This window comes from Leguminivora glycinivorella, chromosome 5 (genome assembly GCF_023078275.1).
Source record: "Leguminivora glycinivorella isolate SPB_JAAS2020 chromosome 5, LegGlyc_1.1, whole genome shotgun sequence".
Classification (NCBI taxonomy): domain Eukaryota; kingdom Metazoa; phylum Arthropoda; class Insecta; order Lepidoptera; family Tortricidae; genus Leguminivora; species Leguminivora glycinivorella.
The window spans coordinates 21515299-21535099 of NC_062975.1; the positions used below are offsets into that span (position 1 = coordinate 21515299).

A 19801-nucleotide genomic window follows, 5' to 3' on the forward strand; every position below is an offset into this window, starting at 1 on the left:
TTCCTTAATGAATATTATTATATTGTCAAGTCTAACACGAAACAGACGTCAACAATTTAAGGCTTCATAGAAATAAACTCAAGAATTATAACGAAAGTATAATAATTATGAGTACCAATAATGTCACTGTGCACCCAAAAGGCTGGAAAAATAAAGAGAGAGATGATGATAAAGGAATACATGGAGTGATTTATTCCTTAAGACCATTACTTATTCTTGAACAGATTTTTGGAGTGTTTAGATTTCGGATCAAAAATAACAATTTGATAGCTGCTGACTGGAAAATTAAAGGTTTCGGACTAGTTTTAGGAGCGATTTTCAGTTTAATATATGGATCTTTTCTGCTTAATTATGTGCCTATAACAAAGAGTGCGACAATATCTTCATTGATTAAGACTATCGAATATATTAGTACAATTTTGGGTTTAATATTGTATGTTGCTGTTTTAACAATCCATTTGTTATTCAGAAACTCTGCCAACATTCGTATCATCTCAAATTTTGCGGTCATGGACAAGAGATTAAGCCTCAATAAAGTTAAATACTTTTACAGATCGTCAAGGAACTATAATTACGCTATTGTTTTTGCAACTGTCGCTATAAACTCGATATACTCCGTGACTTTCTCCTCGACTAAAGATATCGCAAGTTTTCTTTATTTTTATACAATTGACAGTGTATACATGTTGCAAGACCTTGAATTACTGTTTGTATGTGTGTTGGTTTACATGCTAAAGGTCCGGCTAGTTACACTCAATAACAGTTTAGAAAGAATTGTCAGAGAGAATGAAAAGCATAAAGTATTCGCAACGACTGTACATCAGGATAAGATGGAGATAAAGCTACATGAACTTTCTCAAGTGTACGATCTTATTGGAGAGACAAGCGGGTTGATAAACGATCTGTTCAACTTTCAAATCTTCGTAGCGTTGATATGTACGTTTACATACGTGTTGATAGCAATATGGGTGCTGTTGTATTCGTTTCAAAAGGAGATGGTTGTTGTGGATATAGTGTTGTCGATCGGATGGTGTGTGATCCAGCTGGGGTACTTGGTGGGGTTGTGTCTGGTGTGCGAGGGACTGGTGTCGGTGCGGGAGGAGACCCGGGAGCTGGCGAACGAGCTCGTGATGGACTACGAGCTGCCGCCGGCGGCGCGCGCGCACGCCAAGGCGTTCGCGCACCTCGTCGAGGCGCGCCCGCTCAACTTTTACGTCTATGATATGTTCGCTGTCGATATAACCTTGTTGCTGAAGTTTGTGAGCGTTTCTACTACGTATTTAATCATTATTATACAAATTTCTAATATTTGAATAGAATAGTCAAGTGATAATGATAATGGTGTATTTGCACGACTTTGAAACGTCAATGATTTCGTTTTAATATAATTAAAGTTCAGTAATGTCTCGTTCTAGTTTTATTTGTATTTACAACACAAAAGGCCGGCCTAGCGTGTAGTGCCTGCTACGCCGCGGTTCCGGGTTCAAATCCCGGTAAGGGCATTTATTTGTGTGATGAGCACAGATATTTGTTCCTGAGTCATGGATGTTTTCTATGTATATAATTTCAATTTCAATTTATTGCATCAAATTAACACTTACAGTTAAACCTTACGTGCTAATTAGTTTTGTATTTCTTAGGATGTATTTTTTTAAGTATTTGCATATTATATATCGTCACTACTTTTAAAAAAACTTGTATCTTCGTCTGTCAATGAAAAGAAAATTGTAGTAAGTATGTATGGAATACATATAGACTTACTGCGTTTTAACTTTGAGGGGCAGCGTGAGATACGAGATTTTTTCAAAGTAGTGACGATATATCGTTGTCTGAGTACCCGCAAGTCCCGCAACGCAAGCCTTCTTGAGCTTACCGTGGGACTCAGTCAATCTGTGTAAGACTGCCGTCTCTCGATACAGGCTTAAAACTTTTGAACCTCAGTTTTGACAATTTGGCCCATATTCTTAGCTTGATATGTGTTAAAATGTCAAATATTTAATATTAGCGCCATCTAGCTGGGCGTACCCTAAAGGTGTAATGCCATCTTGGCCACCGTACCTTCTTCTGTATGGTACTGAGGTACGTTTTTTTCTTAGAATTTATCTGTCTATACGGAGTTATATGTCTTTGATAAAAGTAAAACAACAGGATATATTTCCAGCATAATGTCCCTATTCGAAGCCGGCATCATAGCCAAGATGACTATGGACGAGTACAAGAACCTTCCGGAACATTCCCGAAGGTCCGACCCGGTCAGCGAGTCCGATCAGGACAGCTCGGAACTGAAGGACTCCACGGGTACCACGTCTCAGGTAATGCTATTGGCCAAGTTCCTATATCTCAAATTATCTACAGTCTACAACTTATTTACATACTAGCTTTTGCCCACGGCTTCCCTCGCGTTAGAAAGAGACAAAAAGTAGCTTATGTCAGTGGTCCATCCCTTCAACTATCTCCACTTAAAAAATCTCGACGGACAAACAAACAGACACATACACTTTCCCATTTATAATATTAGTACGGACTAGCACTTGCCCGCGGCTTCGCTCGCGTTAGAAAAAGACAAAAAGTAGCCTATGTCACTCTCCATCCCTTCAACTATCTCCACTTAAAAAATCACGTCAATTCGTCGCTCCGTTTTGCCGTGAAAGACGGACAAACAAACAGACACACACACTTTTCCATATATAATATTAGTATGGATTATGGATTATGGATTATGGACTAGCATTTGCCCGCGGCTTCGCTCGCGTTAGAAAGAGACAAAAAGTAGCCTATGTCACTCTCCATCCCTTCAACTATCTCCACTTAAAAAACAACATCAATTCGTCGCTCCGTTTTGCCCTGAAAGACGGACAAACAAACAGACACACACACTTTCCCATTTATAATATTAGTATGGATAGTATGGATATAGGCCATAAGCGTAAGGCCTGAGCGGACGCTCGGAGCGGAGCGTTCGGTGGGGCGTGCAGCGGGCGAACGTGCGTACGAGTAACTATAATTACTTATTCAGCGTCGACTCCTAACGTTACCTAACGAAATAGAGCAAGAAGAGATAGAAAAGTATGATGAAATTGAAATTTTACAGCTTATAAAAAGATTAAAACCAAGAAAAAGCCCCGGACCAGACGGCATTACAAACGACATACTGAAAGCTAGCTGCCCGTACATACTCACGCCCTTAACAATACTGTTTAACAAAATATTACAAGAAAAAATGGTACCGTGTGATTGGACTGAATCGGACATAACGATTATCTACAAAAAAGGAGACCCGGCCGATATTACGAATTATCGCCCGATAAGCCTAATGCCAAGTCTCTATAAATTATTTTCAGCAGGTTTGCAAGCAAGAATATCACCGAAAGTAGAGGCCTTTGTAGGAGTGGAACAAGCAGGTTTCAGAAAAGGCTTCAGCACCATAGACCACCTGCAAGTAGTTGAACAACTTATAGAAAAGCATACAGAATTTAAAACACCGCTCTACCTTGGATTTATCGATTACCAAAAGGCGTTCGACTCTATAGAGCACTCGGCAATTTGGAAGTCTCTAACAGCAGCAAAAGTCCACCCTACTTTTATAACCGTAATACAGAACATCTACAAAAATTGCAAAAGTAGAGTCAGACTTGAAAATATTGGACCTGAAATTAAAATAGAAAGAGGGGTAAGACAGGGAGATCCTCTTTCTCCAACCCTGTTTATAACAGTATTAGAGTATATAATGAGGACTCTACAATGGAAAAACCGAGGAATAAATATTTCAACAAAAAACCTTACACATCTTTGCTTCGCAGACGACGTAGTCCTCATTTCAGACACGCCAAGAAACCTGCAATACATGTTAACTTCGTTGAATATAGTAAGCAAAAAAATTGGCCTTGAAATCAGTTTACCGAAGACAAAGTTGATGACGAATTACAACAAAACGTCGATAACCATAGAAAATAGCAGGTTAGAATACGTAGAAAACTTCACGTATCTAGGTAAAGAACTATCCTTTAAAACATCAAACAACATAGAGGAGATAGACAAAAGAATAAAGAAAACCTGGAACAAATTTTGGAGCATGAAAGAAATTCTAAAAAGCAAACTCCCTCTTACGCTGAAGAAAAAAGTTATAGACTCGTACCTACTTCCAACAATGACGTACGGCAGCCAAACCTGGAAATATACACAGAAGGCAAGGCATAAGATCACGTCATGCCAAAGGGCTATAGAACGCAACATTATGGAAATAAAGCTCAAGGAAAAGATAAGACACAAAGACATAAGGGCGAAAACCAAAATAATTGATGCGTTAGAATATAGTTTAAAATCAAAATGGAAGTGGGCGGGTCATGTAGCCAGGATGCACGCAGATAGGTGGACAAAAATCGCTACCATGTGGAAGGGCCCTAGTGGCAAGAGGAGAGACGGTAGACCCAACGCAAGATGGTCGGACGACCTCTGCAAAATAGCCACAGATTGGCCAACTGTGGCAAAAACCAGAGACAGATGGCTGGAGCTGGAGGAGGCCTTTACCCGAAAGGGGTCCAAACCAAATTAATTTTTTTTTTTAAGTATTTTAATTTATTTTTTATATTTTTAAGGTCTTTGGTTTCGGAATAAACAGGCTTTTTATTTTTATTTTATTTTATTATTTATTTACTTATTCAGCGTCGACTCAGGACACTTGAGGAGTGTCTTTTCAAAAGGGCTTATTTCCACTTGTAACTTTTTTTGGGAAATCGAGAAAAACATAATTCCACGGTATTGATTTTGAAATTAATATTTAATTTGCAAAATTGTAATATTGTAAGTTGACGTTAATGCTATGTTTACATCAAACAGCAAACGTAACATGTGTACCTAAATAAATATTTAATTACCATATGTTTTTGAGAATTAAGCACTTTTGATGCGAACTTTTGGGAATTAAGCCCTTTTGTTGTGGCCTTGTAGCGTAAATGTTATTATTTTAAAATATTTTTATTTTATTTTTGGATTTTGTATTAACGTTAGTTGATATGAATGTTTTTGTAATACATACATTGGTTTATCCACATAAATAATCATTACACATTTTTCAAAATGTGTTCTAAACTTTGATGTTAATCTTTTTTTTAAAGATCAAGGCGAGACTTTTTGAACTTTTATCTCAAAACAACGCGTAATTTTCTATGCTAAGAAAAACTGCATTCATAGTTTAAAAAAAAGAAAAAATGGAAATAAGCCCTTTTGAAAAGACACTCCTCACTTGTATGAGCTTCAGTTGTTTGACAAGAACGCCGTACGCCTCGTCCCGCTGCACGTCAAATATGAGCGTACACTTAGGACACAATGAGCATTAAAACTTAATAGCTAGCTTGTATCTTGTATCTAAATAAAATATGCCCTTTCACAGTGCAAACCTTATTAAATCATACAATGTGGCGAAAACGTCAAAGTACAAAAATAAGTAATTTAAGGTAAGGTACAGCGGGGCAAATCTCGACTGAGGGGCAATTGTAACTAATCCATTTTTCCATTATTACACTATGACGCTGAGTTCTTCATGTATCCACTGAACACGCCTACCATATATAACCTGTGGACACTATATCTAATAATCTATAATATCTAGTCGAGATTTGCCCCGCTGTATCTTACAGCGGGAAAATCCCGACTGGGGGACAATTGTAACTGATCCATTTTTTCCATTATTACACTATTGAGTTGAGTTCCAGGTGAAAGCACACAGTGGCGAGAAAATAGACATATTTCACGATAAAATTTAAAGCGTACACCGAAACCTTTTTAAACCCATTTGAAGCCAGACCTTAGTGATGTGTTTTATTTCTTGCATGCCACATGTTTCTCGTTATCCAATAAAACCACTCGCAATCAAAAGGTTGCCCTCCAACAACCTTAGCCTCACTAATTATTACTGGCACGAACCAGACGTATTAAGTAAGTATATTACGACGACCGGTCTGGCCGACGACCGGTCGGTCTGGCCTAGCGCGTAGTGACCCTGCCTGCTAAGCCGCGGTCCTGGGTTCGAATCCCGCTAAGGGCATTTATTGGTGTAATGAGCACAGATATTTATTCCTGAGTCATGGATGTTTTCTATGTAGGTATACAAGTATTTGTATATTATATAAATATATTATAGTTGTCTGTGTACACAAGCATTGTTGAGCTTACCGTGGGACTCAGTCAATTTGTCTAAGAATGTCCTATAATATTTATTTATTATTTTATTTATTTATATTATAGAGGTAGGTCAATTAGTTTTAAACATAGGTATTACGAGATTGACGAGTATTTATGAGACTTATGAGCAGACATTGGAACTTTTCCAGCAATTTTGGTGCAGCGTTAATGTCCGAAGCCAGCTGGAATAGATAATTAGGATTATTAACAATAAAATGAGCCTTAACCCCTCAAGCGCCTTGTTCCAGATCTGTCCCAGGCAATTTAAACTGTAATTAACAGATTGAAAGTTATTAATTCAGTAGCAAATTTTTGACAACGGCGTTCCAGGGGTTAATGATCATCTACTTAGAATTCAGAATTCCTTTATTTCTACCATGCTGCACCGACATTTCTGGATACGGTGTCTGCTTATGAGAGTTTACAGTCAAGAATTTCTGAAGCATTTTTACCAAAATTAGAGAGCTGATAACTTTTCTAATTCGCGAATGATAACGTGCTAGCAAAGTCGATCAGTGCTTATCTACCCGCGTTTTTCTTCAGTCGTTCCCTCAATGCTGAGGATCGTGACATGTCATTCTGTTGAAGACTAAGTCCCTCCATAGCCATCTGTTCCTCGTCAAACACACCTCGTGCAGTTTTAATTACATGGGTGCAATCAGAACACACCATCTAGTAGGGAGAAGGCCGTCTACCCGCATCACTAGCACATTGTCTATTTTCGCGGATTAGCAAAGTAATTATTTCGTTAGGTCAGCAATTCCCAAATAGTTTGTACGTTTGGATCACGTCTCCGATTTTGATACTGAATTTGTTACTGAAAATGTATAGAAATCCGGTAAAAAAAGGAAGATTTCATACAAATAACCTAGGACATTTTGAGAAACCTAGTGGATCTTGCTCAGCATCATGGACTCTATCAGCCTACCAATTTTTATCAAAATCGGAGACGTGATCCAAATGTACAAACTATTCGGGCATTATAATGCCTACTTATAATGTATACTCAGGTATGCTCACTAATTTATCATCAAGCAAATTAATGGCTGATACCATTGACCATTAAAATATGTCATTACACTCAAAATCTGCATCAAATATTATAAGTTTCGATGAAAATAGGAACAGAGAGCTTGCATTTACCTATGCTAAAAAGTCTAAACTGCTTTTATTTCATCCTTAATTCCTGATACGCCCTTTCTACACTCTAAGACAGAGGGGCGTGTAGTAAGGGTAATGTCGGTTGTAGGCGCAACAGGTCGAGTCGACGAAGGGTCTCACCCCCGTGTCACTAAGCATGCTTCGGGGCGCCTTCTGTTTGCTGGGGATTGGACACTTGCTGGCAGGTAATTGTTTTATTCTATTTATATCACTTAAAGGCTTAGACAAATTCACTGTATTTGCTCATCATAGCTATCTCTACTGAGATAGCGTGAACTATTGGCATCTCGTCTATGCACACTGAACTACACCATAGGACACCATAGGATTACGTCGCATGGCACCTCACTGGTCTGTGCCCGGATTATTGACAATTGTAGCAGTTAATACGTCGGCAATAATGTCGCGCTAGAATACTGCTGATTAGTTCTTTCACAAGTAATTCAACTGCTCTTGCCTATTTTGATACTTAAAATGCTCTATAATCTTCCAGCAATAGCCCTGGCCCTCGAGATCCAACTCCACCGCCGTTCTAAAAAGAAGGGGACCACAGAACATTCAACCAGGAGGGTAGTCCGAGCGAGCGTCCTCAGTAAAGCATTCAAGTGCCTGAGAAGACTCTTCAGGCGGCTCATCGCGTCCGCTCACCGACAGCTCGACAGGGCCTTGGGACCTGCTGTTTGATCACGGAGTGTCTGAATTACCTTGAGGAGCAACATCTATTCTGTTTAGCTTATAAGAAGTAGTTTGAAAAGTCACTTAGTAACTTTAATAGTTCGAGGAGCTGTTCTGCTTAGCTCAAAAACAGTAAATCATTGAAATTCTAGGAGCATTGGAGTCTTTATGGGCATTTAGGTAAGGTTCCAGAATGCGCCCTGCAGGCGTGGCAATGAATGACTTTTTGTTAGTAAACTTTGAGATTTTGTAGTAGATAAGTAGTCTTAAAGTTTTAAGTAACTAATTTTAAGATAAGCCGTCAAGAGCCAAGACAGCCGCCGTTCCAAAAAGAAGGGGACCACAGAACATTCAACCAGGAGGGTGGTCCGAATGAGCCTCCTCAGCAAAAAACTCAACTGTCTCAGAAGACTGTTCAGATGTTTAGTCGCTACCGCTCACCGGCAGCTCAACAGGGCATTGGAACCTGCAGTTTAAAAGTCACTTAGCGTCTGAAAATCGTTGGAGCCGATGTTTTGTTTAACTCAAGAAATGTTGCCCAAAGAAAGCTGAACATTAGAGCTCTTCGCTGCGCTCTTAGTACACATAGATTCCCGAAGTCAACCTGCTGCCATGACTATGAACGGGGTAATGCTGAAGATTTTGTGTACTTGTGTAGATCATACTTGTAAGTAGGTAAGGATTGCGTATTATGTAGGTGTTTAGTAGAAAAAGATTTTTTTTTCATTAGTTCAATTCTTTTTTGTTTCAGGTGTGTCAGTTAATTTGATTGTCATGCTCATGCTGGGTGATTTTCATGAAATTAATTAAACAATGTCTAAGTACTTGCAGTCAGAGTTTACATGAAACATGAAACCTGTCAAGTATCTCAGCGTGATTTTGTAGCTCAAGCAGCTCTTGTTAAGAGTAAGTATAAACACTTTTACCAATTGTATCAAGATTGATACAATTTGTAAAAGTATTGAGTGCCGCGGGCCGGCATAAAAAGGCAAATGTTTTTTTGTACTAAACTATCACAAATTCACAAACTAAGTATTAAATCATCTCTTATTATTAGATCGGCAGTACCGACAGCTGAGACTAGATTATTGTATCGAAACTTAGTCCCACGTCAACATAAACAAGATAAGAAGTTGGGAAGTCGCCTGTTGGTTTATACCGCAACTAAAAGTGATCAGACCTTTACGTGTCATGAAAAAAGTTGTGTACGTGCTGGTATTCTATATTTATGACTTTGCCTTTAATAGATTTATCGCTGGAGACACGCAGCTTGTTGTTATTAAATAGATTTTTTAATAATTGTTTAAAAACGTCTACACTAAGTGTACACAATAGAATATATTTCAAAGATAAAAAAGATTGACTTGGCTGATACTTAGACTGACGGTTTCAGTCGGTGACGGCGTCAGCCATTTGAGAAACCAAGACCAAATCCATATCAGATTTCCGTCCAGAAGCCGTGACTTGAAAGTGTCACCCATAACAGTTACTTTCCTTATTTTAACCGACTTCAAAAGAAGGAGGAGGTTCTCAATTCGATTCCTTCGCGTAATTTATCTTCAACTCACACTCGAAACACACTTGGACGCGTCACTCTTTTCCTGGAAGCGAGGCGCGATCGAGGTTTTGGGATGGTCCAAGGTGAGGCCTAAGGTCACCTTGTGCCTTACTGGATTCCGTCTAGCACGAATAGATTTTGAAATATTTAAGTGGTCCAATCAAGGCGCTAGACCAATGATCGTAACCTTCCCCTAATCAATTCAGTGACTTTTCAATTAATAAGGGGGTAAGTCTTTTCCGCCACAATACAATGGTGTTCCAGACCTTTGGAAGGCGTGCGCGGAGTCGAAGCCAACACGTAGATGCCCTTTTGACACTTTATGAATAGGGTACCTATGTATTATTATTTTTATTGTATAATCTGTTTAATTTTAAAATGGTGTCCTTTACGGTCCGTATGTCTGAAGAAAGGAAACTAGATTAAATTAGATTGCCGACAAGATGCTACTAATAAAGTTAATCCGGGCCGCTTCAAACTCTCAGACGTTCTAACTGTCACCATGCTAACAATAATTCTTGAAATTAAGATAAGTCACCCGCCGAGCCAAGTAAAGGAACATGTAAGGGCCGTGTCGTACCAGGACACTAAAAGGCTGGCTTCGGATTGACCAAAGTGGAGACAACTCCATCAAGCTGCAGAGGCTACAGGAGCGAAAATGCTAAAATGGAAAGGGGGGCTTAATTTGAGAATTTTAGTTAAATAAGTATACTAGTGTTATTAACTAGATTTATCGAAAAAAAATTGTCCCTACAGAACAACTCAGTTAAAAGATATTGCGAAAAAATCTTTAAAATCGAGGTTCCGCTCTCGACTGTTTCCTCCTTCAAAACTTAATCAATCGTAACGAAATTTGAGAATCTGAATAACAATGAAATAATCTGTGTCGGACCGTTTAGTTTTTTTGGCTAATTGTTGCCAATTTTGAATACCACACCTTTTTTTGCGCCATAATCAATAAAGCCGTTCTTGGAAAATTTTGATCGCTCCCATCAAAACCCCGCTCTTTAAAAATAAACATATCAAAAAAATCAAAACGGTCCGACACAGATAATCTATCTATCGTCAAAAACCAGGGAGGAAATAGTCGAGAGCGTTTGTATGGAATAATTGACCCCTACCGTATCGTCTTAAATTGAATAATAACTACCCGCTAGGCCAGACCGATCGTAGGATTTGGATCTATAACCGTTTGGGTTTTTTTGGGGACGCTCGTCACTTCCTCCACACAATTAATGTTATTATCCGTGACGTTCAATAGAGTTATGTATTTTAAAACGTCATTCATGATAGTCATGATAGAGGCTCGGCAATACCACAGTATAATAAAAAAGTACTATCGTACAGTATAGCCACTTCCACGCCCCGCTGAAAGTGCCGCCCACCCACTCTCGGTCACCACACAGTTACCGCCTGTCAAAAACGCGACCAGTCGACCTGTCTTATCTCACTCATACAAGCATGGTGCGCGTTCACCTACACGAGCTTAGACTATGTGGGTAGGAACGCGCCTCTTTCATATATTTGATCGCCATTGTCCGATGTGTGGCAAATATCGAGAAGAGCGGCCGAACGTGAGACGTGTTCTGACGTGCATTTTTCCATCATTGTACTCACGAATTGATGGCGCAAACAAAGCCAGATGCAAATGCGATGCACAATACTGACAGGGCAGATTACTTTATGACGTAGATATGGCAGTATACTAGTAAAAGGAAATTCGTACTACAAAGCTTTGTTAGTATTCAGTTCTTTATTTGCTAATATAGACACGAAAGCCATGCAAATACAATTATACATTATAAATAGTCAACAATAAAAAAGTAAGTAACAAAACAATAACAACAAAGGAGATAATGAAATAATAAGTGAGAATAATTAATAAATTAATTAATTTTTTAAGTCAATTCTACAAGTAATAATAGTAATAAATGTCAGTTTCACTTACCATTACTTTGATTACGTAATACTTGAACGCCCCTCATTATGTAGATGTAACTCAACGAGTACAATATAAATAGGTGTAACATTTCCTATATTCTAAATCGATTAAATACAATACATATGGAACGTTGTAAGTTTTCTTAAAATAGGTAACTTCGGTAACGATTCATACCTAGAATGTCAAATGTCAAGTTTGAAGTAAGCACTTTAATTAAGGGCCCGACTGGCACTAAAGACGAAGTCCCCTAATGAACAAAATCCGATTTAAGTAGTTTGGCAAATTAATAATTGACCTTGGGGAAACGAATCTCACTTCTGCTTTAGTGTGTTACGATGAGTCTTTCGCGCGTTACTCGATATCGACAACGTCACGGAAAATTACATTTATTGTTTGAAGAATGTAAATCATAGCATCTACCATGACTTGTTGACGTTTAATAATACGTTACTTGACGTTTGCCCTCGTTCTTAGAACAAATTAATTTATCCTCATAGAAAATAATTTAAATACAAATTAAATTATTTTCTATGAGGATAAATTAATTTGTTCTAAGAATTAGCACGGCAGCACCATCTCTCTTCGCTAACTCGTAATCACATGAGTTGATTCAGTTAGCAGGTCGAATTAGTTTCGGTTCTACCTCAGAGATGGCGGTGGGCGCCATAAGCCTTCGGTAATTGTGTCATATACTTGAAAATTTCGACCCTTGCCACCGTGTCCAAATAGCCGAGTGGTTTAGGTATCCGTCGCGATAACGGAGGACGCTGGTTCGAATCCAGCTGTGAACACTTGGGGGCCTTGGTCACTTTTTCTTTGTATATGACATTTATTTCAGTTTAACCTCGTCACAGAAAATGACAAAATGTTAAAATTGTCAAATATATTAGAACCATCTTACGGTACCTAGATGTTCAGTTGTCGCTACGGGTCCCATTGACCGAAGTAAGTAGTGGAAAATGTCGCTGGCTTGGTTGAATCTTGGTGGCTCAGTTGGCAGAGCGCTGGAGTATCGTTCCATAGGCTGCGAGTTCAAGTCTCACTCAAGGCAGACATACTAGTATTCCACTTTTTAAATTTATTCTAAGCCTAGTTGCATCAATTGCAGGCGTTTCTGCTAGTCGTAAAGTTAATAAGGTTTTTGCAAAAATATCATTTTTGGTACAAGCTTTATTGCCGACTGTACCTTTCTTTCAACAGTCATCTACTGCTCTCCGAGACGTTTCTAAAAGCCGATTCGATGGGGATACGACGTTTCATAGCAGAGTTCCTATGATCACCTCTCTGCTCCATCATCAGATCAGCTCCATGATACCATAATATTGCATTGTCACGTGATTTACATTTGTGTGCAACATTTCAGCTTAATCGAAAACCGGGAAGTGGTTAGTGGATCTTCAGGTTCTACGTTTTGACCTACTAACATACTAATTACTAACATTTATTTGTGTGATCAGCACAGATATTTGTTCCTGAGTCATGGATGTTTTCTATGTATATAAGTATGTATTTATCTATTTAAGTATGTATATCGTCGCGCTTACCACCCATAGTACAAGTTTTGCTTAGTTTGGGGCTAAGTTGATCTGTGTTAGGAGTCTTCAATATTTATATATTTATATTTAACAAGGTAAGTTGAATAAAAGCTTGTAAAATATGAGCCATCTAGTCGAGAGTCAACCAAAGGTAAAGCGCCATGTTTCTTGATGGTTTCGAGGTACATTTTTTCTTTGCCTTTTATCCGTCGATGTCTTTGCACATGGGATTTCTCAGAAGACGTTATTTGAACTAGGATAAAGTCACAATAACGTAATGGAAAGAAACGAAGTGTAAACAAAGACATAATAGTAATTAGCTCAAGTTGTTTACACCAGCTCCGCTAATCACTTTCCTTCGCGTCCGAGGAAAAATAACTCGCTCTCAGTTCCATTATTATTACAAGCCTTCGAGTATTTATTATGAAGCTTTGGGTGATATAAAAAATAAGAGGACAAAACCTACAATTTTTTTATATTTTAAAAGATTTTTATATTGGTTTCAACACGTTTTGATTAAGAGCAGGCGATATGATAAAATAAAATTCACTAAAAATATCAAAATAAAAAAAATGACAAGAAAATTGAAATGCTCTTAACTCGCTCTGAAAATGGCTTTAAACCTAAGCACAAAAAGAATTTAGAGACTTTTACATCATACTAAATTCGAACTTCCTGCTTTAACAGAATACCTACGAATCGAAAAGGGTTGACACCCAAAACTTTGTTGATAAAAACTATCGGTTAGCTGCAAAATAATATCGGCAGAGACAAAGATTTCAAAAATACGGATAAGCCTTCACATCTTGACTGAACATTCTCGTTTGTTTCGTCTCAATGGAACGCTACAGCGCTATTAATTGATAAATATATCCTGCACGCGATCACAACTAGTTATATTCGATTGCACGCTTGGATGCTGTGCAAAGCTTAGTGCTGCAGGAGCGGTCGCCTAAACAAATATTTAAGTCTTTAAAAGACTGCATAACTTTAGGACAAACTCATAATCATTCAGCTTTCTTATGATGGACAAACATACTGACCAAGAATTTTCCTACATGAAACGACAAACTGAATACATTAATTATATTCTACGCAGAACAAGGCCTACACTCTTTTCTTCAGGCAAGCACCTTTTTTCCAGCGTCCATTAGAGGATAAATTATGATAGAGGATAAACACTCAGCTCCATTGATATCACCACAAAAACTGTTACAAGTCCTTACGAAATAGTATATAAGTCTATGAGTGAACGCCCTACTGACGTCAAATCGTGGGTTTCTGTGTTAGTTGAAGGATACATCAAAAGTTGGGGTAACTTGGTTATTCACGTTCAATGATACCGGGGTGTGGGTCAGGAAGGGACAGGAACTTTTCTAACACAATATTGTTCTTTGCTGTTGCTCGGGCGCAGGTACAGTCGCCATTTTTGTATGTACCTACTCCTAAAGAGCAGACACACTGACATTTTACACCGTCAGGCGGCGCCTATGCAAGTGCATAGGTATGTCACTGTCATCATTCATATTATATAGACCGTCAAACAAATCTTGTCACTAGAAAAAGGCGGCAAATTTGAAAAATCGCGGGCTAGCAACACTAGTTTTGAAAATCGGTGGATATTCGCGTGTCATTTGTATCTTATCTGTGGAAACCTCCACCCTACGAAAAAGAGAAATAACTAGCATATTCCGTCCCTTTTTAATACATTATCTTTTTTTTTTTTTTATACTACGTCGGTGGCAAACAAGTATACGGCCCGCCTGATGTAAAGCGGTCACCGTAACCTATGGACGCCTTCAAACAGTGTCACATGCGCGTTATTAGAAACTTGTACATTCCCTTTTGCTGTGTTAAGTACACAGCAAAAAGGAGTGTACAAGTTCTAAGGAGGGTTCGGGTTGCCGACGACTCAAAAGACATCTAATTCGTAAGAAAGTAAAGGATGAGTATACGCGTTTCATATGCTTTTTTTATTAGGGAGGCATGCTGCAGGCCCAATGAGCCCCTTGAAAAAAAAATCTGTGGCTGTTCGACGTACATTGCTGGTTTTTGTTCGTTTTATAGGGATACCATACTTTAGTTCGATGTACGTTGCTACTGCCAAACTTTGGTTGACAGGCTATATCTTCTTCTCGCTTTCAAGTATCAAATTCTTTATCTGTGCAATGGACTAGGCTCCATCTGACATAACCTTTTCTTAGGGTTCCGTAGTCAACTAGGAACCCTTATAGTTTCGCCATGTCTGTCTGTCCGTCCGTCCGCGGATAATCTCAGTAACCGTAAGCACTAGAAAGCTGAAATTTGGTACCAATATATTTGGTACATCAATCACGCCAACAAAGTGCAAAAATAAAAAATGGAAAAAAAATGTTTTATTAGGGTATCCCCCCTACATGTAAAGTGGAGGCTGTTTTTTTTTTTCATTCCAACCCTAACGTGTGATATATTGTTGGATAGGTTATTCAAAAATGAATAAAGGTTTACTAAGATCGTTTTTTGATAATATCAATATTTTCGGAAATAATCGCTCCTCTAACTTTTGAACCATATGTTTAATAGTTATTTGTTATACAAGGGGGCAAAGTTGTATTTTAACGCCGAGTGTGGAATTGAAAAACGAGCAAGTGAATAGATTCTATAGTTGAACCACGAGCGAAGCGAGGTTTCGAGAATAGAATCCTGAACTTCGAGTTTTTTGAGTGTAACACAAAACTTTTCCCCTCACTATGGCGAGGAAACTACAACGCAAAAAATTCGTTTATCACTGCTTCCAGTAGGTAGTTCCACAGGTGGTAAATCATCTTTATTACCCGATTCACCTACTTTTATCAATTTTAAAGCAGTTAATTTGAATATATTCAAGGTCAAATTACTTTACCCACTAGTGGATAAAATGCGTTTTTACCCGCTGGTATTAAAGGACAAAACACGTGTTTCCGAGCTAGTGAGGGGAAAAAAATATGAAAAAAATCACAAAAGTAAAACTTTATAAAGACTTTCTAGGAAAATTGTTTTGAACTTGATAGGTTCAGTAGTTTTTGAGAAAAATACGGAAAACTACGGAACCCTACACTGAGCGTGGCCCGACACGCTCTTGGCCGGTTTTTTTATAAATATGGGCTTACTCTTGGCCACAAAATAGCCGAAGGCAAAGACGTGGCCTACGATGGAGTGAGCTCGCCCAGAAGATGCCTGTTCACTCTTGATTTGAAGGTGACCCCTCATTCCTTCAAAAGGACGCACTTTACCTAAGGGTAAGGATTGAGTAATAAAATAAACAAACAGTCCCAAATACGGCCAAAATATACACCCTGTTTTTATTGAATTCCGTTAACTTTAAGGGAAGGTTCTTAGGTCAAATACAATTAATTTCTCTAAGAAACTAGCGTCCTATCTTACCACTTCCTTATTTTATTTGTTTTGACATTTGCCATCAGACAGTTGACACTAACTGTAATGTTATGATTAAGGTCCTCTTACACTAATTAATTCAGTATGGAAAGTAAAAAAAACCTGATGATGAACCTAACTGCGTATCGTACATACCTACAAAAAAATAGGAGCAGGCGGGGTGTTCAAAAACATGTACACGCCTTGACAATAGGGAGCGTTCAGATATTTGTGAGCACCTTGCCTGCTCCGATATATCTGATGGCGACTGTACCTGCCTACGTCAAACAGCACTATAGACGTAAACAGCACGATAGACGATATTTTAACGCCGAGTGTGGAATTGAAAAACGAATAGCGAGGAAACTACAACGCAAAAAATGCGTTTATCACTGATTCCAGTAGTTCCACAGGTGGTAAATCATCTTTATTACTAGATTTACCTACTTTTATCAATTTTAAAACAGTTAATTTGACTATATTCAAGGTCAAATTACTTTACCCACTAGTGGATAAAATGCGTTTTTACCCGCTGCTATTAAAGGACAAAACACGTGTTTCCGAGCTAGGGAGGGGAAAAATAGCAGGCCGTCCCTATCGCACTATTTGAAAGTGCGATAGGGACGGCCTGATATTATATCGTCTATCGCGCGACCATGCTTCCCGTGCTGAACTCGAGATTAAGGGATCATCCTGACGTTTAAAACTTACTTTCTTTTGATAATAAACCCCCGACATGGCGGACCGATTTCCATGAAACATTGCTAAGAACACTCCCGACTTCAGCTTTCAAAAAAAAAACTAAATGTGATTGGGTTCATAATTCGTTCCGGAGCTACGATGCCACAGACAGACACACGCACAGACAAACAAGACAAACAAGCAAACAGACAGACTCAAACTTATAAAAGTCGTTTTCGCGTCGGGGAAAATCGGTAAGAGATTTTACCGGTCTGTGGTCAAGAGTAAGCCCATTTATAATAAAAAAAAAAAAAAAAAAAGATTTTATCGATGTCGATTGGTAAAAGACGAAAGTGACTAATTAATATTTGTTTTTACTTCGGTCTTCTACCGACATTGATTTGTTAAAACCTACGTCTAGTTATATCAGGCACAAGATTTGGAGAAGTTCTTTGAAATACTTGTGCTATTTTTTGTTGTTATTTGTCAAAACGAAATATTTGATCAGATCATCACTAAATTGTTGGTGATGTATATAATATATTGATGGCATAATTAAAATTCATCCATATATTAAAAACGATGTTTCACAAGCTCGGAACATAATATTATTTCCAAATACCAAAATAATAATCATCATCAACATCAAAGTAATTAATTCACAATATGAATTCCTACAAAATAGACATGAAAATCTACCATTAATGGATTTTAGATGAAATTCAATTAACACTTGAATGCAGTTTAGTTTTGAAAGAGAACTCAGCCGTGGAATTAATCTCGTACAGGGTAACTAGCCAACATCACAACCATTTACACTTCGAAAGAGTATCGTCACTAGCTCTCACTATCGCTCTTCAGTCTAGCCTGCAGGTGCAGGCCCCGTAACCGAATGGCATTTCTCCGACGCGAAACGAAATCGAAACACCGCAGAAAAGTAGTCTGGCTCTATCGCGCCAATACGCAAGAACGATAGAGATAGAACGAAAGAGATATTATCGTGAGCGTTCCGTGAGCGTTTGTGCATTCGGCTACGCACACTGTAGTGGTGCGACCACAGACCTATCATTTCGCTTACACGTAAAGTCTGCTGAAGTGTGCAAAAGAGAAGCTGTCACGTATAATATGATGATTCTATGTGTGATACTATACAGCACGACCACGGATGACTTTATTAATTCTGATGCGGTACAAATTCACGAAAAAAAATGTACTTTTTTGTACTGACGTTTAAAAAAAATGTACCCTTATGATTTTGGAGTTTCGACATAGGGCCCGTGGTCGTGCTAGGTAGGTACTCCCTGGCACGACCACACTATATTTAATGAGATTTTAAATTTCTGTTGCAGTACAAATTCACGAAAAAAAATGTACTTTTTTGTACTTACCTTTTAAAAAAAATACCCTCATGGTTTCGGAGTTTTGACATGGGGTGTGGTCGTGCTAGATAGGTGGTACTTCCTGGCACGACCACACTATATTTAATGATTTTTTTAATTTCTGTAGTGGTACAAATTCACGAAAAAAAAAGTACTTTTCTGTACTTACCTTTTTATAAAAAGTACCCTCATGGTTTCGGAGTTTCGAGATGGGTTGTGGTCGTGCTAGATAGGTACTCCCTGGCACGACCGCACTAAGTTTTTGAAGTAATTTACATAGTACAATTTCAAAACACTTGTTTAGTATTCATTTCACCATCAAATTAAACATAAATATAGTGTGGTCGTGCCAGGAAGTACCACCTATCTAGCACGACCACACCCCATGTCAAAACTCCGAAACCATGAGGGTATTTTTTTTAAAAGGTAAGTACAAAAAAGTACATTTTTTTTCGTGAATTTGTACTGCAACAGAAATTTAAAATCTCATTAAATATAGTGTGGTCGTGCCAGGGAGTACCTACCTAGCACGACCACGGGCCCTATGTCGAAACTCCAAAATCATAAGGGTACATTTTTTAAACGTCAGTACAAAAAGTACTTTTTTTTTCGTGAATTTGTACCGCATCAGAATTAATAAAATCATCCGTGGTCGTGCTGTATAGTATCACACCATTCTAGTGTGATACTATACAGCACGACCACGGATGACTTTATTAATTCTGATGCGGTACAAATTCACGAAAAAAAATGTACTTTTTTGTACTGACGTTTAAAAAAAATGTACCCTTATGATTTTGGAGTTTCGACATAGGGCCCGTGGTCGTGCTAGGTAGGTACTCCCTGGCACGACCACACTATATTTAATGAGATTTTAAATTTCTGTTGCAGTACAAATTCACGAAAAAAAATGTACTTTTTTGTACTTACCTTTTAAAAAAAAATACCCTCATGGTTTCGGAGTTTTGACATGGGGTGTGGTCGTGCTAGATAGGTGGTACTTCCTGGCACGACCACACTATATTTAATGATTTTTTTAATTTCTGTAGTGGTACAAATTCACGAAAAAAAAGTACTTTTCTGTACTTACCTTTTTATAAAAAGTACCCTCATGGTTTCGGAGTTTCGAGATGGGTTGTGGTCGTGCTAGATAGGTACTCCCTGGCACGACCGCACTAAGTTTTTGAAGTAATTTACATAGTACAATTTCAAAACACTTGTTTAGTATTCATTTCACCATCAAATTAAACATAAATATAGTGTGGTCGTGCCAGGAAGTACCACCTATCTAGCACGA

The 19801-nt window shown here is 38.3% G+C and overlaps 1 protein-coding gene across 1 annotated transcript in view; it reads left to right on the top strand.

Annotated features, from left to right (window-relative positions):
* LOC125226596 (ionotropic receptor 40a) overlaps positions 1-8623 on the top strand; it is a 51421-nt gene extending 42798 nt beyond the window's left edge. The window contains exons 13-15 of the mRNA XM_048130603.1: positions 2162-2312; positions 7430-7526; positions 7835-8623. Coding sequence (XP_047986560.1) covers positions 2162-2312; positions 7430-7526; positions 7835-8025 — 439 coding nt within the window. The 3' untranslated portion in view covers positions 8026-8623. The remainder of the gene's footprint in view (positions 1-2161; positions 2313-7429; positions 7527-7834) is intronic.
* The last annotated feature ends 11178 nt before the right edge of the window (positions 8624-19801 follow it).